Source organism: Sitophilus oryzae, unplaced genomic scaffold (genome assembly GCF_002938485.1).
Source record: "Sitophilus oryzae breed Bouriz unplaced genomic scaffold, Soryzae_2.0 scaffold_379_pilon_pilon, whole genome shotgun sequence".
Lineage (NCBI taxonomy): Eukaryota > Metazoa > Arthropoda > Insecta > Coleoptera > Curculionidae > Sitophilus > Sitophilus oryzae.
The window spans coordinates 1,049,211-1,074,233 of record NW_022146950.1 but is presented as its reverse complement, the minus strand read 5'-3'; the positions used below and the strand labels follow the sequence as shown (position 1 = coordinate 1,074,233).

The window sequence follows — 25,023 nt, the reverse complement described above, 5'->3', positions numbered from 1 at the left end:
CCGAGGCCTCTGGCAAGGTCGGGCGCCATTTTAATTTTTGCCGTTTAGATTTGATTGGAAGTTTGTTTCTGATATTTCGGCTGAAATTTATAAGTACAAAGATGTTTTTTGATATAAAGTTCCTTGTTAACACTTTAATAAAGTATATATGATATTAATTACATGAAGAAAATGATGAAATCGACGTTTCTGCGTGTAGTAGGTATGGAGCCATATTATATGTAAAAATAGGTAATATATTAACTGTTTTTATATATTTTTTAACTTTAAACCCAAGGATCTTGGGATATTCTTTTTGCAAGGATTTTCCGTATCTCTACTTTAAAGACAGATCGGTGATTTTGAGCAATTGAAAGCAAGTTATACAAGGTAAATTATGATTATTGAACTATTATTAGCCTACATTAATTTTCTACAAGATGAACAGAAATGCGTAATTACATATCAATAGGTACCTATTATGTATTTTCATAGCAATAATGCTATAAATCTATGTATGTAGATTATTTTAAAATACAAATGAGGTATTAGATGTATATGTATCATATTTTTTATTCATTTTATTTTCATTCAAGTCCTGTTTGATTTAATTCACAAAAGTTTTATGTACCTATATTTATGTTTTTTACATATTTTTTTTTTATTTCAGGTTTTGTGTGGGTTCCGGTTGCCTTTTTCCTGCTTCCAGTTATTAAGTTTTATGCCCGTGAAGCTGTGAAAACATTTATTTATCTTCAAGTTTCTGTAAGTCAATGCACTGTTACTTTACTAATTCACTTTAACACAGCATCTCTGATATTATTTAAATATTTGATATTGATACAGTAGTTTATTGGATTATAGCTCTTTAATTGTGTTGATTTCATAGACTTAGAATAAAATATAGACTACACTATTTACATTTAAGCGCGGTCCAATATTAATTTTTGTAAACATGTTTACTCCTGGGTGCAGCTGACCTCGGCCGTCTGAGTCTTTCGCCTCCAGCCTATGTTGTCACGTCTAAAATATTATTAATATTTTTTTTGTTGTTATACACATATATTGAGATATTAAAACTGTATTTTAATAAAGTAGTGTTTAATAGTAGAAAGATGTATTAAATAGTCCCTATACTACTAAATTATAAGTCGGAGACTATTTAAAATGACAAATTCTTTACAATTTGGCAACACCCATCAATCGCCGGGTCGCCTGTTCATTCTTTATTCTCTCGTAGTAGAGCCATAGTAGAGTAAAGCACGTGTCGTAAAACCTTGTTGTCACAGTTTCTCCATGGCTATTTTATTGTTTTTATTGGATGTTTTGATTTTGTATTTTTTTGGATTCGATTTTCTTAGTGTGTAGTGTCGGTTTAGTGTTTATTTTGATTACTTTTTATTTAAAAACGTTCGTCAGTGCCAAATTTGTAAGAAATTGGACTATTTAAGTCCTGGAACAACATTCCACAGGTAAGTCAAATTTACTATTTTGGCGTCAGTGGCGTTGTAGAAAGGCGCTTATTTAGATAATAATTTAGTAAATTATAAACCCTGGAAAATCTGTATTTTTTATATTTATCATTTACGTAAAGGTTCTTACTAACCTCGTTATTAATATAACGAGTAGATACATTATTAAGTACATAAGAAGTAGACACATTATTTTCTTGGGCATTGGTTAATTTAATGCTTTTTTTTATGAAAAATGTGTTTCTTTTTATTCTAAAACCATCCTTAGAATCTAAAATAACATACAGGAATTCCAGAATGATATTCCATTATGAAACAACAATTTTTAAGGCTTATTATAAACTATAAACAATCGAGAAAGTCGAAAAAATTACAAGCTACCAAACATTTTAAAATACCAAACATTCCTTATTTTTTTTCAAGACTAAAATATTTTACAAACATTACTTTTTCCCTATAGTTTCACATCAGGTATAGAAATAACTACGTTTTTATGATAGGGTCACCATTATGATAACAAAAATGACGAACAATGGTCCAGAAATGTAAACAAGTACATATTTTTTGTAAATATTTTTCTTACCGCTTGCATTTTTGTCCATTATTATTTCACAAATTATACAGGGTTATGTAAACCAGGTAGATATTTCGTTTTTTTTATATTAAACAAAGATAAAATAAATATGCCATTTTAAAATTTATCCAGTACTTACCTAGAGTTTTTTCTTTTTTTTTCTCGACTGTTAATCTATTATTAATTTGTAATACCGTATGATCGAAAAAAACGGCGTCCAGTTGGCTTGGAAAAAACCATCGATACATACTCCATATAATTTTACATATAAAATGACAGCGATCTTCATTTCATAGCCATCGCTGACGCCGTTTTTTTTCGATTATAAGGTATAATTTTCATTTTTTCTTTTATAATGTAATATCACTTAAGTAATATCACATATAATCTGAAGATAGTTTTAGAATTAACCAAAACGTAAATCTTTAATAAAACAATCTGTTATTATTTGCCATATATGTATGTATCCAAGAAAATAATTTACATATTATTATTATATGTTTTACTGTTTTTTATCTTTATTTGAAACTCAGAAATGTTGCATTGGCTTTCTAAAAAAATGAACTTGTAAGTTTTTAAAATGCTTCGTTTCGGAGATACAGGGTGTAGAAGTTTCATTTTTATTTCGATTTTTTTCCAAATAATTTCTGAAGTGACGTCAATATTTGGACGAAAATTGGCGTTTGGGAGTTTTTTGACATGAAAAATTAGATTTAGATGTCAATTTGACTTTTACTAATAGGGGGCGCCACCTACATATTTTTTAAGTTATTTGAAGAGTAATACTTTTTGTCTGTATCTATATAAAACTACTGAGAAAAATTTACATTTCCAACGTTTTTTACTTAATAAGGTCTCTTGTTGACACTCGCCACAAGTATAGTTCTCAAGATATTTGGAAACGAATTAATCAATACATTCTTCATAAATTATTTGGAAAAAAGCGAAATAAAAATGAAATTTCTACACTCTGTATCTCTGAAACGAAGCATTTTAGGACATAAATTTATACTATTTTTTTTACTGATTTTATTTGCAGATTATGCTGCCAAAGTTTCCTGAATACAATTCCGACCACTCTGTATATCAAGATATCCCCCATTACGTACTAGTTTTTCTTAATAATTTTCTATACATTTTCCAACGCCAAGATGTACCAAGCGCATACAAATACATCAAGCTTCAAACAAGCTTGCACGTTGACAGTAATACCTACAGTAATATTGTATTATATTAATGTAATATTTTTGAACCAATGTTCAATATTACTGTAGTAATACTGTTTATACTCATGCCTTTTATATTTGTTTGAATTTGGTGCATATTTCCATTGAATAAAGTATAGTCACCATTACCATTATTATACTTACTCTATAATAAAGACAGTAACGAGTTAAATAAATGTAGTTTTCATTTTATTCACTTCCTAAAAGCTTGCTTTAATGGAACAGATTCCTGTTTTTTCTAATTTACATAATAAGACATCACTTTTACCGGAAAAAAAAATTAAACAATTATAAAGTTTTTTCTCTTTCTGTTCTATTATATCTATAGAATAGATCCTGTTTTGATTAATATTAGAGTTGTAAATGTTTGACTAAAATTAATATTTTATTAAATTAATAATTTATCATCAATTTCAAAAATTAAATAATTTCGATTATTAAAATTTCTTCTATAACACGTACTTTATTATTTTTATCGTTTTTAGACTCTAAGACGTATTTTTTTTCTAAGTCCTAAACTTTGCTTTATATTAAACTATTTTCTTTATCCTAAATCTTAATAATATAAAAACGTTTAAATACGATATATTTTTAATTGAATTATAGCTTCATTAAAATTAAAAAAAATACCCGCCTATGATACGGAGAGTGCAGGTGCACTGAAGAAACAAAAGACAGTGTTGCGTTGGGCGGCAGAGCCGTCAGGAAACGACCGTTACGACGGAGACAGCCTATCTATCGCTCGTGTCGCACTCGTTAGAGCCAAAAACAATAACACAACAATAACAAGACGTTGTCTGTCCGCATCTTCCAGCTATTTATGAATGAGATGCTCAGTCTATATTTTATTCTAAGTCTATGGTTGATTTACATTGTTCTAAATTCCAAATAAATATTTTTGAGTAATTTTGTTGTATTATTTACTACTAGAAAGAGTAAAAAGTATATTAACCCTCATTTAAACCTCCTGATCAGCCCGCCATTAAAAACCGGAAACGGAAATAAATTTCATAAAATTGAAATTGTCATATCTATGTCATGTCAAATTGTGTCAAATGTCCCAGCTGCCATATCTGAAAATTAGTTACCCAGGCAGCCACACTGTTTCCATAATTTAACATTGACTTGACACTTCTTCTTGTATTTATTATTTTATGGGTGGCACCCCCTACAAATAGGAGTCATTTTAACATCAAAATCAAATTTCTCGTGTCACAAAACTCCCAGACACCAATTTTCATCCAAATATTGACGTTACTTTAGAAATTATTTAGAAAAAATCGAAATAAAAATGAAACTTCTACATCCTGTATCTCCGAAACTAAGTATTTTAGAATATACATTTATACGAACTTTTTTACTTAGTTTTATATGCAGAATATGCTGCCGAAGTTTCCGGAATACAGTTCGGACCACCCTGTATATTTCTTTTGTTCAGACAACAGCGGACTAAACAAATACACAGTAGTACTTCCAAGTTCATGTAAAATTGTGTTTCCCTGTATACGAACATTTTTAAGTCTACAAATATTTTATAACTTTACTTATTAGCAAAAATATTTTGTTCTTTTTGCATCTCATTTTTCATATCAGTCAGCTTTCAGTATAATATAGAATTCAAAGTTGGGCCAGGCTTATTTTTTCAATGGGTTTTGGACGCCCAAAAGAATATTTAACTCATTTTAGGTGTATTTAAAAATTGTATGATATATTTATATAATATAAAAATAAACTATAGGTGTTAAGAATTTATTATTTTTGAATATTTTATTTATATTGATCACCCCTCATCTTTAAAAGGAACATTTTTGTACAGAGTGAGTCAACGATAGAAGTAAGTCCATTATCTCATTTGTTTCGAGGTTTACAAAAAATGTTAAATATAAGAGTTATAGAAAATATTAAGATACATATTTTAAAATTATTATAGAGTATACAGAGCGCTTCAAAAAAGAGCGGTGGATATAACATATGTTTTTTTTTAAATGCAACACCCTATTTTTTATTTTATTATTAGATTCTGCGTAAAATTCTATAATTTTTTATATATAATGTTATATACCTAAAATTAATAGTTTTTGCAATATTTGAATTTGTTTAAAAAAATGTTAGATTGCGCAATGTAGTAAAAATTATCAGTGATGCCATTGTTTATGAAGTTAGGCTACTAAAATTTGATAGGAGAGTTTTATAGAGATGAAGAAAAATATATATGTAAAGATATTTTAATTAGATGCTACAGGGCGTTCAAAATATATTTATGAATTTCAACTGCTTAAAATTAAAAAATCCCAATTTTTTTAAATAACACACCCTATACAGGGTGTCCCAGAAATAATTTTAAGTATTTTAACTGGTAGTATAGTTCAACACCAGAAACACGCCTATGAGTTTTTTTTTCGAGAAAAAAAATTGAAAATTCGAAAGTTTTTGAATTTTTTTTTGGAAATTTGTTTAGTTTTTAGTTTAAAAACATAATTTCTTGATAATATGGCAACATAGGTATTAGATTAAATTTACAAGAAAGAAAATCCAGAAAAGATCCAGTGGTTCTAAAAATTTTAGCAAAAAATAATTTTTTTGGAAATTTTCAAAGTAAAATAACTCCGTTATTTTGGACTTATTTGAAAAACGATAAAGAGAAAATATATTTTTTTTATCGAGATCTTCTTACAGTGCCATACTCTATATCGAGCGTCGGCTACCTCTCGCATGTACTTGTGATGTGTGTCATCAGTGTTTCACAAGTACACAGGACCTACACTTTATTGCCGAATCCGAACGGCACTATTTGAGAGGCTGTACAAGGCAAATATACTCAAGGTGGTTTGCCATTGCCTTCCTTGAGGTGGCGGCTCGTTGGTCGCTCTATTTAGATAAATTAATATTTTTATTTAAATAAATAAAGCGACCGTACTGGCTGGGGATCGAACCCAGTACCTTCCGCTCCGCAGTTCGACACACTAAGCCCGTGGTTACATTGGATGCATGTCCGTACGTTTTTTTGGTCGTACGTGCTCGGACGTGCACGCAGCGAAAAACAAACAAATGTATGGAGTCTAAAAGGAGGAGACGAATCGAACGCAAAAATTTTGGGCCCAGATTTCATGATCTAAATGAAGTTCGAAAATCGCCGTTAGGGGCGTATGTGATCAAAGAGATTGAAAAATACACAGCTTCTTATGGCAAGAATTACTATTTTGTTATAAATTATAGAGTTCAGTTAATATTTGGGCATATTTTTACCAGATTTAGCTTTGAGAAACGTGTTTTTTTCTAATTGAACAATGTGCGTGGCTAAAATTGTGAATACAAAACCTTAAATTTGAGTTTGAAAAGTAAGTTAGAAGTTAGGTTATATCAGATGCCGGTTTTAGATATTCTTTTTCTAAGTTGATATTATAATATTGTTTCATTATATGGTTCTTTTTAGTGCACACACGGCCGAAGAAAAATATAAGCTGCTAAAATAAATCTTCCCGAGAACTGTTGTACAAAAAAGATAGAAGTTCCAGCAACAAATATCACCAGTTCAACCTTTGATTTGATGTAAACAGCATAGATAAATGAAACAAGTTTAGATTGGAAAGTGCCCATAAGGACAATGTAAACACTATTTGGCGCTATTCTTGCAACGGTCGCGACCCAAAACTTTTGAAAATTTCGGAGCGGTTCGGCTTTTTCCGGAATTATATCGCCAAATATTGTTTATTCAAATTTATTATTATTTTCGTTTAATTTTATAAATAAAATACAGTGTGTTGCATACAAGAAACTTTATTTTATATAAGGACGCATGTATGAAATACCTATGAAACATTGGAAACCGACGTTATGCCACGATCCACGATGGTTTTTGCAGTTTACAGTTCTCAGCACAGCTTTTTAAGTTTTTAATGCCACTTTTTCACAATTATTACCGGTTGGAGTAAATAAAACTTGAATTAAACTCACAAGATAGCAATAATTACTTTGAAAATGGACGCTATAAACACTTTTCGGAATTTCTTTAATGAGAGCGGTTTAGATTTTGAAAGATTATTATGATTTTTGAAGATTCTGACTTTGACAAGAGAAAATTATTTCTGTTTTTGTTTGCCGTTGCTCTTAGCGACCGCTATAGCAGCGCCAGATCGCGTATAACGGTCGCGACCCAAAATAATTTCGCGACTTAAAATTTTACGGGCTTTCCAATCTAAACTTGTTGCATTTATCTATGGTAAACAGTAATTGTTTCCAGAGTTGTTTCTTGATGACAAATGCGAATTAAATAGTTTATGGTGTGTTTGTGTTAGTGATTTATTAATAGTTTTTCATAAAAACATTTAAAATTGATATGTTTACATGCAGTTCAGTGTGATACCATTTTAAAAACATTAAAAACTTTCATAACAAACTAGTAGTGGTTTTACGGCAATTGACAGAAACTGAATCACGAAAATTAAAAGTATTTTATCAGGAATAACTTCAATGGAAAGTGCACCCTTTGATCAGTGTTATCTATCCCATAACTTTTTATAGCTGAAACCAGAGAATATACACATTAAGCTGAAATGTTTCCTGTGTCCAATAGTGTTTTTTTTTAGATTTTCTGAATTTAAGTTTTAATGTCATTAGCAAAGTTTTGCAAATTGTCACTGTTTCGTAGACCATTAAATTCAAGATGTATTATATTCAATGTCATCTAATAATTGTAAAGGTAAATTTTAGTAAATAAAATATTAATGAATAAATAATGAACTCAATTTATTTCAAAAGAGTTAAGTTAAAATTAATCTGTGCACTGACAGTATATAATTTGAATGTTTTTTTTAACATCTATCCATATTTTGTTAATTAATTAGGTATACGACTTACATTAGGACCTTTGAAAAGGCTTGGGTTTCTTTCACCCCGTTCTTTATTTGTCTTTTTTCCACTGTAAGTTCCACTTATACAGCCAGGTACGAAGCAAGATCTATCGTTTAGGATTTCTTTAATCATACTCATTGGTACATTGCTAATAGTTCAATAAATTAACTCTAAATTTAAAAAAAACTAGTAAAAACACAGTTAAATCGTATACTAACAATGAAAATGATCAATCTCACACGCTTACAGTGCCTCTGGTGTCAAACCGAGAAACTTGCTTTAAAGTAGGGACAGAAATTTCAAATATGCCCATTGTCGATAAATCTCCTATTTAAAGCCCTCCATAAACAAATGGTATCTACGCAGGCGGTTACATTGCATTGGAGTTTACGCGTCCGTGCACGTACGTCAATCTCCGTTGGTCGGATGCAGGGGGGTGACAGTGAAATAGGAAAATTGGAAACAGTCATTAGTGTCAATCCTGTCATCTCCTGACGACAAGTATGGCCGCCTAGACAAGGACAGCAATGTTTCTGTCTAACTATTGTCTAACTTCCCAGTTTAGAATTGACAGATTTCAGCGATTTCAGAGACAACTTCAGATTTGTTCTAGAACAAATTTCGACGCCATTTTAATTCTCTCCGGTTAGTTTTGTTTTGTAAATTCAATTTGATATTTCGGCAGAAATTTATAAATATAAAGGTAGTAAAGCATATAAAATATATTATTACATGAACAATCCTGGAGAAAAAGACGTTTCTGCAGTACTAGGTATGTCCCATGTATATTAAAAATAGGTAGTAAATAAACACTATTTCTGTATTTTTTAGATGCAAGAAAATTTTGTTATGTTTATGATCGGCGATTTTTTTGAAAATGGAAACAATTAACAGCAAGGTAAGATCATTTTTAACTATAGCCAACATTAGTTATCTCCAGTATGTGCGATTTATTGTCAATAATGCAGTAAATCTGACTGATACAATCTGATCCGACTAAAAGTCTCTTTTTGCTTCTTTTTGATTTACAAACCAGGTCTCTTTGGGAATAATGGACGCTTTTTTTAAACAGTATATTTATATTTTATACCTTGATATTTTTACATTGTTAATTTTAGTATAAAAAAATTTGTTTTTCTGTTTTCAGATTTTTGTATAAGGCTCCCGTTTTCATGTCTGCCCCCGTTTTCTATCCTTGATGGCTGTGAATAGGCGTATTTATTTACAAATTACTGTAAGTCATACTTATACCTTACTAATTTACGTTAAAATTGCATATAATTAAGTAATTGCTGTAGAAATCATTCAATTCTTTATTTTTTATATTTATTTAGTCCCGTTGTCTCATATTTCAAATAAATATGTTTGAATAAAATTTTGTTTTGTTTTATTTATGATAAGAAAGAGTACAAAATACGTTTAAACTGAAAGAGGGCCCGCCATTGAATAACCGGAAACGGAAATAAAAATGAAGCCATCATGTCAACCTGTCAATTGGAAAATTAGTTCTCCAGACGACAACGAAGGCTTTCGGTGGCGTATCGTGTTTCCACGATTTAACACAGAGTTGACACTTCTTTCTAGTTAATTATTTTATGGTCGGATGAAAACAAACTGGTTTGTTTTTTTAATACCTTTAGTGTGTTCTGTGTTTAATACGTACACGTCCGAGCGTTCGAATTTTTATATCTCTGGGCCCAATACATTTGAATATAAAATACCGAAAAATTTGAATATTTTTGAATACAAGGTTTATTTTTATTTAGGATATATTAATGTTGCTGGAAACATTCTAAAATATTCAAAAAACTTGATCGGTTATTACTGTTTTAATTCACCAAATATTTTACATAATATTAATTTTCTTCTCCTTTACTTGCATATGAATCATTTACCCAACATTTTCTTCTGTTCATAAGGACTTATTTTAACATTAAATCCTCAGACAGCATCAAAGTAGTGGCGTCCGTTTTGACAAACTCACATGCACGGACCCGCGTCCAATGTAACCACAGGCTAACGCTGGAGCTACGGCCGGCCACTTATCACCCTCCACAAAGAAAAGCTAACCAAAGCAACCCAAATCCTAACCAATATAATAATATATTTGCAAAATCACAGTTAAATTATTAAAATATTGTTGCGGACCCGTGTGAACTCGACCTAACCTAACTATATGTCCCGCCCTCAGATGACCTTAACATCGCATTAAAGAATAGACACGGTAATGATTCATTCGTTCGAGAAGAATCGAGTCCCACTGGAATGGACTAGTACATACGAGAACATTCGAAAACCTTCTCTACGCACCTAACGATCTATGGACTATTCTAGTGTTCTTTACCTGTCGGTATAAAGCCGGCGGCTGTGGCCTACAGGGGCAGTTATAAATATACCAGTTGAGTTGACGCGCTAAAATTCAAAATAAATTCTTAGTTATAAATCGTTTGTAAATAGTTCTATAAGTCTTTTATCGTTATTGTTTTTGTTAATTAGTGTTAAATAAATAGTGTTTAAATAAATTGTGACTTTCTATCCACACGGAACCGACGAAAAACGTAACAATATAAAAGAAAACTGCATGCTCCAATGATTTAATTTTTATCGAGATCTACCACCCCTTAAAATACTTGCACTTATTTCTGGGACACCCTGTATATTATCATTTTTCCCATTGAAATACGGTGGCCGTATTCGGTATGTTTAAAAAAAGATATCTTAGCCACTATTTTTTCAAACACCATGTATAATAAAAGAAAATTGAAATTGTCTGTTTTAACAAAAGACAATAAATCCTATTCTAATTAATGTCTTATCGTTATTTATAAACAAATATGATAATGAATTTGACTCTATTTTGGTACTTTTTATTCGCCCTGTATATAAATAAATTTTGTCAATATGCCTTATCTGATAAAGTATGGATAAAATAGTATAGTTTGTGGTATTTCTGCAGAGGTTAAAATTGTGAGAGATATTGAAATTATATTATTTAAATAAAAGTAACTGTACAATGGTATTTTGCATATTCTGATATCTGTTAAACTGTTATTAAATTTTGATTTATCAAGTATTCTATTGCACTAACATAAATGGAATATGATTTAGTGCATATTATAGGATTCATACATCTCGTAAGTACGTTGATGAGCTATTATTTATAACAATTAATTTCATTTTCACTTTTAGATATATGCAATTTATGGATTTTATATTACAATAACAGATATAGCAGCCGATGAGTATCCAGTTAGCATTGACGAAATTTACTACACGATTTTTCATTTTACAACCCACATAATCTTAGTTTTCTGTTTACAACTAGGAAATTCAAAGGTTAGGGATAATTTATTTATAAACATTATTTTTAAAGTTGGGGATTCCTCTTATCTCACTTCTTATATTGTTTTATTTGTCGTGTTTTGCTGGTTATATACGGACAAATTGAGGATTTTCACTTTTATATACCGGGTGCGTCTCAAAAGTGGCTCACCTCTATAACTTTTTTATTTTTTCAGATTTTGTATTTGACATAAATTAGGATTGATTGAAATTGTTTTTGGGGTCAACTTTCGTTTAGTTAATCAGTTATTAGAAGAAACAAAAATTGTCTTTAAAAAGCTACTGTGAACCACTGAAAACACAAATTTTCCTGCGGAAATGCGTAATTTTCAAATTTCGCACTTTAAAATAACTGAAATCTGCTATAAAAAAAATACATTTTGCGTTTTATTTTTAATATTTTTCTGAACATAATATAAACACAAAAATGTACCTGCGGAAATAAGCTGTTTTCATTTTCTAAGGAAATTTATTAGACTTTAGAATAGCTGAAATCAGTTACATAAAAAATAAATATATTTTTGCCTTTTAGAAGCATTCACGAATTGAGGAAAATAAAAATTTTCCTGCGGAAATAAACTGTATCCATTTTCTGAGGAAATTTAATAGACTTTAGAATAGCTGAAATCAGTTATATAAAAAATAAATATATTTTGCCTTTTAGAAGCGTTTACAAACTCGGAAAATAAAAAATTTCCGGGAAATGCTTGATTTTCATTTTCCATTTGTTCCTTATTATATTATCGGGTCTTGTAAAGTATAAGTACCCACGAATTTAGCAATTTTTTTTGGCAGAAAGTCCTATGCTTATAGAACAGTTTAAAAGAAAAAAAATCTTGGATAAAGCACTTTTGAACGAAAAAAAATCATTTAAAAGTGTCTAAAATGCTAACCAATCTAATAATAAATCTATAATAATATTTTTTACAAAATCACAGTTAATTATTAAAATATAAAAGCCACAGCTTAACACCCTCCACAAAGAAAAGCTAATCAAAGCAACCCAAATGCTAACCAATCTAATATTTTTGCAAAATCACAGTTAATTATTAAAATATAAAAGAAAACTGCATGATCCAATGATTTTTTGTTTTAAATCAGCCCTATTTACGCAAAGCTTTAATAAAAAACAAGAATAAGTGCAACATTCCGTGGTACTTATAGTTTACAAGAACCTATATTATCTATTCTACAAGAATTGTTATTCCTCCGAAAGATGTTTATTCCACCCAGCACCCCTATTCGCTCCCGGGTTCCGTAAGTTTCTAAACTGAAGCTTACGGGACGGAACTTTAAGCGACAATGTCCACAGATAACAGAACTAATTGAGAATGTCACAAGTAATATGCTATGTCATTCTATTCAGAGTGTAATTTTCCATCGAATAAAGTAAAAAAATACTGAGGGCGACAATGGACACAATCAAAAGTTGTATAAATTTCCGGCGAAACAGGAAGTGACCGAAAACAATTGAATACGACAATTAATCCTGATTCATGTCATATACTAACATATCATATCTGGTTTATTTAACTGAAAAAATAAAAAAGTTATAATAGGGGTTAGTCACTTTTAAGATACACCCGGTATACGGCAAGGAGAGTGACAATGGGACAGCCTGTACATTTTATAACTGCAGAGAGATTATTATATTACCTCATTATTATTGTTATTACCTTTATAATTTAAATTTCCCCTTTTTTCAGAAAAAATATATATACTTCTTACCTTGGCTAACTGTTTTCCTTTTTATCTTTACTATAATGACTTATTTATGGATGAATTCGTTATATGAATCAGTAAATAGAAGTCTGGAAATATTTATTAGCAACATAGCTTTCTTAGGTTAGTTATAAAAGCTCTGTTTAATGAAAAGTGTTAAAAATTGATTTCCTTTTTTTTTAGGTGTATGTTGGTCATCGTGGATTATAGTTTTTCGTAAATTTCATTTATTAAGAAAAAGAAGTCGATTGCAGTGGAGGGAGAAAAGAGAAAATTTTGAGTGGGGAATTATGAAGGGTCGTTGTGTCAATATCTATAGGACTATTTAGGCCACAGTTGGTATGGGAATTGTATATATAGATTGGTTACATCTGGTTATGAGAAAAAAAATACCTCTTAACAAGTTGATATTTAACTGATGATAAAATATATTATTATTTTCGATAATAAAAAATATAACATAACAATTTATTAAAATACCAAACTACAAACTTCAAAACTATATAATTTATAGATTGTCTTGAAAACATATTAAGTTATTTTTTTTATTATTCTTTGCATAAAGGTTCATCGCAAATATATGATATAAAATTTTATGTTATTTTCTATTATATTACTCTTTATTTATTCTGTGTTTGTTGTTCATTTAGTTGTACCCTTTCTATGTATATTTAAGTATACAGGGTGTATACAACGAGAACTACCAATTAAAAATATTTTCAATATGGCGGCACTTCCGGAAATTGACAGCAAGATTTCTCTAGAAACTTCTAATGCAAGATCAGCCTCTGGGACACTCTGTATTAACTTACTACAGTCTATTATTTGTATCCAATTGCCAAAGTAGTGGCAATTGGTATATTTACTTCATTCTGTAATGTCTAGCCTGGCAATTTCATCATTATAAATTATCCTTTTTCCTAATTTAAAATACGTTGAGTTTAACAATAATGTTTTAAATGTTACGCCGCGCCGTGTCCAGACCAAGTAGACAAAACAACGACAAGACAGAAACATTCATATTTTACGACAAAATTGCGACAAATCCAATACATTACTGTGACATATTTGTCTCATTTTTGTTTTATTGTTTCAAAATTCGGAGACTTTTCAATGTCCTGTCTCGAGTCGGTAAAGATCAAAATGTCTATGTTTTGTTCCTATATTTCGCGACAAGTTGTCGGCGCAGTGTGGATGACGTGTGTTGCCAACAGTAGGAGACCAGTGAAATCACACATGGTTAATAAAACTCATTTGCAATAACTAAACTCTTGACTTTGTTGTACTTTTGTCCTCTGCGGTGTGGACAATTTGTCGCAAGATTGTCTTGTTTTTGTCTCAAAATCGTGTTTACTTTTTGTCGCCTTGGTCTGGACCCGGTATTAAAAACATTTTAGCAAAAGCTACCTATCTAAACAAGATACGCAACAACACAAACTATAAAGTTAATCAAGAATTAATAAAATGAACAGAGAATATTACCGAAAATATTACTTCGCCAAAAAAATATATTGTTGATCTTTGATTTTGTTTCCAATTAAATGATATTTTTATTTCGGTTGTTAAAAATATTTCGCTGTGATAAATCGAGTTGCCGCGAAAATATTATAGTTTATACATAATATGATTATATGCATTGTAAAACAGAGTGCACAAATAATTTATGTGTAATGTATGTGTATAATATAATTTTACAATTAATGGTGATTTTTTTTTAATTCTTAGAAGTCTGAGACATGAAAAAATAATATGATCATGATTCTTAAACGAAAAGCTGATTTTTAGCGGAGTAGAAACTTAATTTTTTTAAACTTTGTAAAATATGTCAATCACTAAAAATCGTCAGAAAATGTCTTTTATACTCCTTTACACTAAGGAATTTTTTAGAATTTTTTGAAGTGGTGGAACAATATGAAAAAAATTAAAAACACATTTTTTTTTCTAAAATCTTCTGTTTTAACTAGCTTATATTTTTATTTAGTTTAAAAAAGTGAGTAGAAAATATTTTTTCATTAAAAATACATCCTTGCCAGAAATAAACATAAAGATTATTATAAAAAAATGAGTCCGAGAAGATTTTAGAAAAAAAGATATACAGGGTGGCGCCTCTCATACGCCGCGGAAGCTCCAAGGAGAACGGTAGTTTATATCGAAATGAAATTTTGGCAGCATATGTAGGTTAACTGAAAGGATTTTATAAAAATATTCAGAATTATACAGGGTATCCCCAAGGAAAGTTACACATCAAAGTTGCGTTTTTTTCTAATAAACACACTATATATTAGTTGATTTTTGGATTTTAGGAAAAAAAATAAAGGGGAGTTTTGTTAAAGAGAAAAATATTTCACATTTTGTTAAAATGAAGAGTAAATTTTAAATTTCGGTAACAGCTACTTAAATTTTAGTTGACCTTGTATAGCCTAATATTTAATTACAGTAACCATTGTATGTTAAACCAAATTGAAATTTGACCCTAGAAGTTATACAGGTTGAGGCAAAATTAATATGGAACATTAGTCACTTTTAAAAGCTAGTTACTCTTTTATTTTAAATGGAACACCCAGTATATTATTCCGATATTCAATAGAGAATTCATGTTTCTTCAAATTTTGTGTCAGTTAAAATTAAAAAAAATTGCCGAAAATGCAAACTTAGCTTACATCAGAGAGAACTGACATGATTCTATTAGTTGGTGAATGCAGTGTGCATTATCACCAATTAATAGAATACTTAAATGTTCCTGATTTTATCTAGTCTGTTTTTTTATGGGGATATGCTTACAAAACTCGACCAACTATTGTTGACAACATGAGAGAAATTATTGTAGCTGCTTTTCGAGATAGAACTCCACATATTATGCCTTTTAAAATGACAAGATCTTTTGAAAAGACAATCATTTTATGCAGTTAACATGAAAGGAAGCATTTTGAGCTTTTGATTTCATCTAGCTAATTTTTGTCACATAATTGTAGGCTTATACCTAGTTTTAATTCTGTAATAATTAAAATATGTTTTAAGCGTGTATATTTTTTATTACCGTTGAGTCTTTTATCCTACATCCTTTTTTTGTTAAATTAACAAAAGGTATACCCTAGATTTTTTCAAATAATAAAGATCTACTGACGCAAAATCATAAAAATTAAAATATCTAGGAAAATCTTTGTCTGAGGGGTAGGCAACCTTAATAATATTTTGAAGATATATAAATTCCCCATTGAACACCGGAATAATATACTGGGTGTTCCATTTAAAATAAAGGAGTAACTTGCTTTTAAAAGTGACTAATTTTCCATATTAATTTTGTCTCACCCTGTATAACTTTTCGGGTCAAATTTCAATTCGGTTTAACATACAATAAGGTTACTGTAATTAAATATCAGGGTATACGAGGTCAACTAAAATTTAGGTAGCTCCCAAGTGGCACAAATGTGCTTAAAATGGTTATATAGAGTGTTATATAACAATTCATGATAAATATGTACTATTTTTTAAGTGCTTTATAAACCCTAATACGATAGTTATAAACACGAAAAAGGCGCAGGTTTATAAAACAATATACTTATTTAGAAGTACTTTAAAAACTCTCCGATAACGCTTACAAAATAATATTGAGTACATTACAAAATATTTATAAAACTGTTTTATAAAAGATTTATAAATATTTTAAAAATAACATATTTGTCTCAGTTAAAATATTTTTGTAGCATGCATCTGCATTTTTGTTTTTTAGTTATCAAGAAAAAAATTATAATATCGTGTAAGATAAAACTGATTTTAAAATGGCAACGTACACATATATTCTATTTAAATGACAGATATGGCTAATTTAAAGAAAGATGTAAATTGTATAAAAAGTATATCGCCTAAAACGCTCCAGGAGTAAAATTTTCCTGCGGAGTAAATTTTACTGATATTATATATCCATATTTGTGGAATTATTTTAGGGCGCTGTCATTCTAATAATATTTTGCAGTTATAATAAATATTTAATTTTTAGGAAATTACTGCAAAATTACCTGTAAACTGGAAAATCGACATTGTTCAATATCCGATATTATTGGAAACTAATTCGTTTCTTATAAATACGTTTATTTTGGAATTAAATTTTGATTATTTTGTTTTGCAAATCCCTACTCGATAAAATGGCCGACATACAGTCGTCCAAATTCAACATAAAATAATGGCGTCGATTAACAAAACCCTTTTGTTGCTCAGGGAGCAGTTATACAATTAACTTATCTTACAATGATGCTATACGGAACATATTTATTTTATTACTTAAAATAATGTCGGCAAAATACAATTAAATTCGTCTATATATTCTGGTGCTATCACATTTACAACAATAAAATTATAGACGTGTGTTTTTAAATTCGCTAGTAGGTTCATCAATACTTAAAACATAAGAAGACATTTTAAAAACTTAAAATTTTCATCGATTTTTCTACGGCAAATAATTAGAAAAAAATACATAATTAAACACAAATTTGACTTTTAATTATACTTACAGACTTTATTTTTATTCTGGCAACATTGGATGACTTTCTTTCCTTCCCCTTTTAGATACAACGCCACAGACTAATAACGTAGAAATGGGCCTCACTACTATGTAGTCGAACCGGGTTTTAATATAGCAATATTGTTGCACTTCACGTGTTATCCCGCTATTTCAAAACCTGATTATTTTTTATTTATTTTGCTTATGTTATTTATTTTTTGTTAGTTACACTTAGACACAAATATGTTTAATGTCAAAAATAAAATCTTTCAGTTAGAAATACTTGACATTTTAAGTTTTAGAGATATAATCACAATTTTAAAATATATTTTAGACTCTGACCAAAAGCAAAGTTTGAGGTTAGTGCTATAGTATGTTTATAAGGTTTCCTAAATAACATTTTTGTATTTGGGGAGACACTTTTGTTTTTTAATCGCTTTATAAGAATTTTAATTCGTTTCTTTAACAGCAATTATAAAATTGTTTTATTAGAGTAGCGGCCGTGACTAAATTATTGCGAAGACCAAATTGTTTTATAAATCAGTCGTAAAAAAGCTATAAAACATGTCGATAATGTTTTAATAAACTAAAATGCATATTTTTATAGCTGTTTTGTAAATATTTTATAATTGTTTTAAATTATATTATAAATCAATTATAAAATATATCTAGCTCAAGCATAAATAGTTGTATAATATTTGTTATATAAACGTTCCTGAGCATATTAACGAATATATTTATAAAAATGTTTTATAAATTAGTCGCCAAAACATCTATATAACAAAATAATAAAACACATTTGTCTCTATGATAAATTTGTGTTCTTTGCGTTTATTATATAACAATTCAGTGTATGAGATCGCTTTAGTAAATCATATATCAAACACTTCACTCTCATAATAATTTATTGTGCTAATTGGGGCTGTGATCGAAATTTAAAATTTACTTTTCATTTTCACAAAATGTAAAATATGTCAAAATCCTTAGATTTTAGGTATATGCTTCTTTAATAAAACTCACCTTTATTTTTTTTTCGAGAATCCGAAAATCAACTAATATATAGAGTGTTCCATTAGAAAAAACACAACATTGATGAGTAACTTTTTTTGGGGTTACCCTGTATAATTCTATATATTTTGTAAAATGCTTTCAGTTAACCTACATATATGCTGCCAAAATTACATTTCGATATAAACTACCGTTCTCCTTGGAGCTTCCGCGGTGTATGAGAGTCGCCATCCTGTATGTATAGATAGCTTCCAAATTTCTTAATACACCCTCGTATAATATAATCAAAACAATTTTAATGAGTGCGTGTACAGCGAGGTCGTTGGTTTCCTCGGACGAAGAAGTGTCTGCAGCTCGGTGCTCCCGTACGATATTTATAGAAAGGCATTCAGAAACCAGTGACCGACGGGCACTTGTGACATGTAATGGACACCACTATCACCATTTTTGCTGGAGCCCCCGCCTGCTGCACCAGAATCACTTAATCGGTCTGGGGAAAATTCAGTAAAAAACTGCCCGCCTTTTCACGCGACATTTACTCCAAGTGTCTATTTATAGAAGTTGTTGATTGTTTGTGTAAATTTAGCTTTTATGATAGTTATATCTTTTCTATTTAGATCGAATATGTAATAAGTATATAAACAAGACGCTTGAATTTCACACACAACGATTGAAATTATTTTGAAGGAAAAAACACAATGAATTTTGGAAAAACATATTATTGACTACTGGTTAACTTTTTCCTGTATTCTATTACCAAAAGTATACAAATAAACAACTCCAAATCAAAAACACAAACCGTGTAATGTAAATTGTTAAAAGATAAAATATTATCTCCTCAGATGATTTTGATTTTATACAAAAATTGTACTAGACTTTTTTTGAAGAGGCGGTAAAGTTGTACTTTCTTTACGTTTATTTGGAATATGCATCTAAAAGTTATTTGCAAAAATCTACTTTTAGATTACTAAAAATTAATAATACGGCTCAGAGAAACCTACAACTAAAATTCCAGCAAAAATATGATTTTGACATCATCAAATTCGATGTTAGAACATAGATAAAGAAAATAAATTTGGATTGGAAAGCCCGTCAAAATATATAATTGTTTTGGGTCGCGACCGTTGTACGCGATCTGGCGCTGCTATAGCGGTTGCCAAGAACAACCGCAAACAATAACAGAATACTTTTCTCTTGTCAAAGTCAGAATGTTCAAAAATTATAAAATCTTTCAAAATTTAAACCGCCTTCATTGAAAAAATACCGAAAAGTGTTTAAAGTGTCCATTCTCAAAGTAATTATTGCAATCTTGTAAGTTTAATTTAAATTTTACTTACACAAACCCTTGATAATTGTGAAAAAGTGGCATTAAAAATTAAAAACTGTGTATATAATAGGTATTTCACAGACGTGTCCTTGTATGCAACGCACTGTATTTTATTTATAAAATTAAAAGAAAGTAATAATAAATTCGAATAAATAATATTTGGCGACATAATTCCGGAAAAAGCCGAACCGATCCGAAATTATCAAAAACTTTGGGTAGCGACCGTTTCAAGAATAGCGCCAAATAGTGTTTACGTTTTCCTTATGGGCACTTTCAAATCTAAACTTGTTTCATTTATCTATGGTTTACAAGAATTTATGTGGTTTGGAAAGGATGGGTATTTTTTTTCTGAATTGGAATGATCATCTACAAAAGAATTAGTTGAACTGAGAATTCGCAGGTCTAGCTCATTATACCACGGTATATCCACAATAATTTAACAAATAAAAGAAATATTTGTAACTAAAGGAACTTTATTAAATTGTACAAATTAATAAAATGTTTAAATAATCCCCCATTCACAGCCAAACAATATCCCAAAGAGACTTGGTTTGTAATACAAAAGCCAAAGCAAAAAGAAGACAGAGACTTAGAGTCTTTTTGCTTTGGATTTTGTAATATCCCAAATATTACAGTTGGGGGTTGGAACCTTTGGTGTTACGTGGGTTTAAAGCATCAGAATTAATAAATGTAAAGATAGTATGAACAGAGACAACGGTCCAATTCCTTCAAGTTCTTTGTTCCTACCACTCTAGTGGCGGAAATTTTAACTGTTACGCTCGGTGGGCTGTGACTCGGTTGGCTAGATCTTGCCACGCCCACTCGGTGCCCACTGAGCGAGTATATAAACGCTTAACTTGTAGATTGTATTTTAGTTTATAATCATCTGCTGATGATGCTAACATGGTTAGCGAAACGCGCGTCCAGTGTAGAAGTAAAAGTGTTTTGGTGTATTGTGGTGATTTAGTGTTTTTAGTTTGCAATATCCCAAATGATTGTAAAACCCACGCCTCACAATACAAACCTGTTAAGGGGTGAATCACTGGAAAGCGGAAAATCGGTGCACTATGACGTCCATAGTATGGACGTACCTTTACTTAGCTAAGCTTATCAATGACTCATGAGCCCAAAAGTCTCGGGGGCTCATTAGCGCCATACAAGGGTTTCCACAAGCTACACAATTATGTACTTTGCTACATATTTGCTCCAATGATTGCACAGCTAGCTACACCACAATTGCCTGAGCTACACATTCTGACTGATTCGGATTTTTTTGCTTTTAATTTATCTAAGTAGATACACACGTCAAAAGAGGTCACAAGGATACCTTAAATTTTGAACTCACACATATCATGATTCGCTATCAGTGTTCAGTAGTCAGGGTATCTATCAATGACGGTATCGTTATTGACATGACCTATTTAAAAGGAGTTACTCTCTTTACGTGATTATACAACTTTATGTATATTTTTCCTATACAGGGTGTTCCAGAAATAAGTGCAAGTATTTTAACTGGTAACATAGTTCAACCCCAGAAACACGCCTATGAGGTTCTTTTCGCGAAAAATTTCGAATTTTCAAAATTATTATATATTAATTTTTGAATTTTTTTTTAGAATTTTTATTGGTTTTTAGTTAAAAACCATGATCTCTTGATAATATGGCAACATAGATATTAGATTAAATTTACAAGAAAGAAAATCCAGAAAAGATCCAGTGGTTCTCAAAGTTTTATCAAAAAATCATTTTTTTTGGAAATTTTCAAAGTAAAATAACTCCGTTATTTTCGACTTATTTGAAAAACGATAAAGAGAAAATGGGTTTCTTTTATCGAGATCTACCACCCCTTAAAATACTTGCACTTATTTCTGGGACACCCTGTATGGAAGGATGTGATTAATAAGTGATAATCATTTAAGTGATTATCGCTTGGTGGCTATATTGTAATTGCCATTTTTTGAAATATTAATTCAGAAGTAATTTCTGTCAGTTCCACAAAATATCCGGTCAATTCTTATAATTATATTCCGCCTCGTCTCGTAATTAAGATAACATTAAAAATAAGAAATCTTATACGATCTCTAACTTTGAGAGCAGCTTGTTACTGTATAGATAGGGTCGAGATACACAAATATTCTGAAAGTACAAGAAATCAGTGCCTTCGGAAGTTACATAGGTGGAAATTTCAATTCTCTCATAGACTTTTCCTTTAGTATGCTATGTGAGTTTAATTGGTGGATTAAAAATATTAATAAATATTTGAATTACTTGCCATTAAAAAATTAAAAATATTTTCAAATGCATCACAAACTAGTTGAAGAAGTATTGTTAGGGGAAAGCTCGCAGGGTTTATAGAAAATACAACAAAACCAAACAAAACATTATATAAGAAAAATAATAATATAGAGATACAACCAAACCAAACCAAACCAAAGGCTGTTGATTAAAAACTTTTTACATTCTCAAGCAGGATTAGGTGCCTTCACTACTCAGTAGGTACCTGTAATTAAGTATTATATGCAGGTAATTAGGTAAACTATCATATATCAGTTATTATCAGTTATATTCATATTCCTATGTAAAAAAAAGAAAAAAGAAAAAAAAAGAATTATAAATAAATAAGGGAATAAGAGTTCTTAAGTTATATCATATAGAAATCTTATGAGGGAGAAGAAGGGTACCTAATTTAATAATTCAATTAGTAATAAAGTTAAATAGGGAAGGGTATCCGTAATAGCTATGCTATAACTTTCATATAAAATTGCTAGAAGATACCAAATTTAGTTAGTATTAAATTTAACTATAGATCGCCGTCACTCTAATTTTATGTGGATTATTTATTTTATTTTTTTCTTCTCGCCATCCTTTATTATGAATAATTTTATTATTTCAAGAGTAAAATCATTATACACAGGGGTGGATGGGGAAGTGGAAACCGGCCCGGGAAAAACAGGCAACCGGCCCAAATCCACAAAAACAAAATGACCATAACGAAGAAACCTATTTTATTTATTAATATATAAGTAAGGGCGTTTTTCGCTCGTGCGAAAAAGCTCTTTAGTCTCCGGTTTAAAAAAAAATTAAATTGTGTTGATCAAAATTTTCGTAAAGACCAATATTGGGTCGGACATCTGAATTTTTACTACAAAATGGCTCAGTTTTACAGGATTCTACTACTTTATTTCCATTATCGATAACGGTAATTTGATCTTGAATAAGCTTCGATTTTGAGTCACGATTTTGAAACACTATAAGACTTCCTGATTCATTCGGTTCAGCTGACCCAATCCTCTGTGAAATACATTACTTTTAGCTTTTCGGGTATATACTTCTTACACATTGTAGAAAGAAATTCTCTCTTTTCTGCTACAACCGCAGCCTCCTCGTGTACACGTGTTTTTAACTGAATGAACCGCGGTCGGCATTAAAACTGCAGCATTTTTTAGGTTATTATATAGTTCTTATCACGAAACTTTTCCTCTATACTTTTCTACATTTGGCATCTTGTATGATAATGCCATGACATGACTCAAAAAAAAACTAGGCAATACCTAGCCAGCGGATATAAATGTGTTCTCATGTAATGCTATGTTACCGTCCATAATAAGAATATTTGGATTTTCGAGACATATTAATATTTTATTATACAGACCGGACCACCGTAGTAGTAACATAGGCAGAACCGGACGAATTAGCGTATACCCGTCCGCCGGATAAAAAGCAGGCGAAAAAATGCGATAAAATAAAAATAGGTAGATATGTGATAAGAATGTTTCAGAATTTGTATTTATTCGTGTTTTAATAGCCAAAACGAATACATAGATTCTCGCGACAGTTCTCGTGTAAAATTTATTTTTTTAAGTAAAATAATGGATGTTTACGAAGTTCGTAAGAAAATTCAAATTGTAAAATGGTATTTCCAAAATAGGCCTTATCGGGATATACAAACAATTTATCCACAAACTTTTGTAAACAGGCCAATTCTGTCTTTACCTACTGTATCAAGAGTTATTAATAATTTTGAAATACATGGGTGCGTGTCCCCACAAAAACACAAAAAGCCTGATGTGTTGATTAATGAAGAACAGGAGTTAAAGCAAGTGTTTATTTGTGCTACAGCGGATCAAAATCCCCGTTTTCAAGTAATCATATTGCTGAGGTGGCTGCCCTGTCCACAATGCCCGTATTGTTCAAGAATATTTGAACAATACTTTTCCCAACCGTTTAATTAGTGGATGTGGAGCTATTTTGCCCGCCCTATTTTTGTAATTTTTGAATTATATTGGCCCGCTAGATCACCAGATCTTTCTCCCAATGATTTCTTTTTTTGGGGTTATGTAAAATCCAAAGGGTACGGTCATAATAGGGCTAATAATCTGGATAAGCTTCAAGTAAAAATACGAGAGGCTTTCCAAACTATTAGCCCTAATATGTTAGCCAATGCCAGACGGGGATTTTACGACCGCCTATAGGCTTCTGTCTAGCACAAAAAGGTGGTCTTTTTGAACACTTGTTATAACTTTTTTTTATTTAGAGTAATATTTTAGCTTTTTGGGTTTAGAGAATTTCTTTATTTTTAGTTTGGGCTTGTCAACACAATTAAATAATAAATATTTAAGTATTTTTTATACATAGTTGGTGCATTTTCTTTAAACATCTACATGTTATCTTAATTCGAGACGAGGCGGAATATAATTAGAAGATCAAACGAACTTACCTTAGAAAGTGAAAATTATTATAATAAAAATGTTTAAGATAAGAAGGATATATGTACTTTATTTCGTTGTATAATCTTTTGAATACAACTCGATGTTTCGGGACTACCTAATACCGTATAATCGAACAAAACGGCGTCCAGTTGGCTTGGAAATGACGATCGATGACATTTCCCATATAAATTTACATATACAATGACAGCGATCTTCATTTCATAGCCATCGCTGACGCCGTTTTTATTCGATCATACGGTACTTTTACCTGACACTCAATGCGATACCAATGATAGAATGGGTAACGCAAAAGTG

The 25,023-nt window shown here is 30.2% G+C and overlaps 1 protein-coding gene and 1 long non-coding RNA gene across 2 annotated transcripts; both read left to right on the top strand.

Moving 5' to 3' along the window:
- Window positions 1-868: 868 nt before the first annotated feature.
- Window positions 869-3,423, top strand: LOC115885260. Its single transcript, XR_004050703.1, has 2 exons — window positions 869-1,451; window positions 3,065-3,423. It is a non-coding gene; the product is annotated as an uncharacterized LOC115885260 (long non-coding RNA).
- Window positions 3,424-10,999: 7,576 nt separating this feature from the next.
- LOC115885259 lies at window positions 11,000-14,288 on the top strand. The gene is made up of 4 exons (XM_030904108.1): window positions 11,000-11,236; window positions 11,292-11,438; window positions 13,151-13,289; window positions 13,350-14,288. Exons 1-4 carry the CDS (start codon window positions 11,195-11,197, stop codon window positions 13,493-13,495), a joined length of 474 nt encoding a protein of 157 aa, XP_030759968.1. The 5' UTR covers window positions 11,000-11,194; the 3' UTR covers window positions 13,496-14,288.
- Window positions 14,289-25,023: the final 10,735 nt, after the last annotated feature.

Bases quoted from the DNA above. Each gene is read 5' to 3' on its own strand.
- LOC115885259 (XM_030904108.1), top strand. From the start codon at position 11,195: ATGGAATATGATTTAGTGCATATTATAGGATTCATACATCTC. The intron at 11,439-13,150 runs GTTAGGGATAAT...CCCTTTTTTCAG, and splicing joins TACAACTAGGAAATTCAAAG to AAAAAATATATATACTTCTT. The intron at 13,290-13,349 runs GTTAGTTATAAA...CTTTTTTTTTAG, and splicing joins TAGCAACATAGCTTTCTTAG to GTGTATGTTGGTCATCGTGG.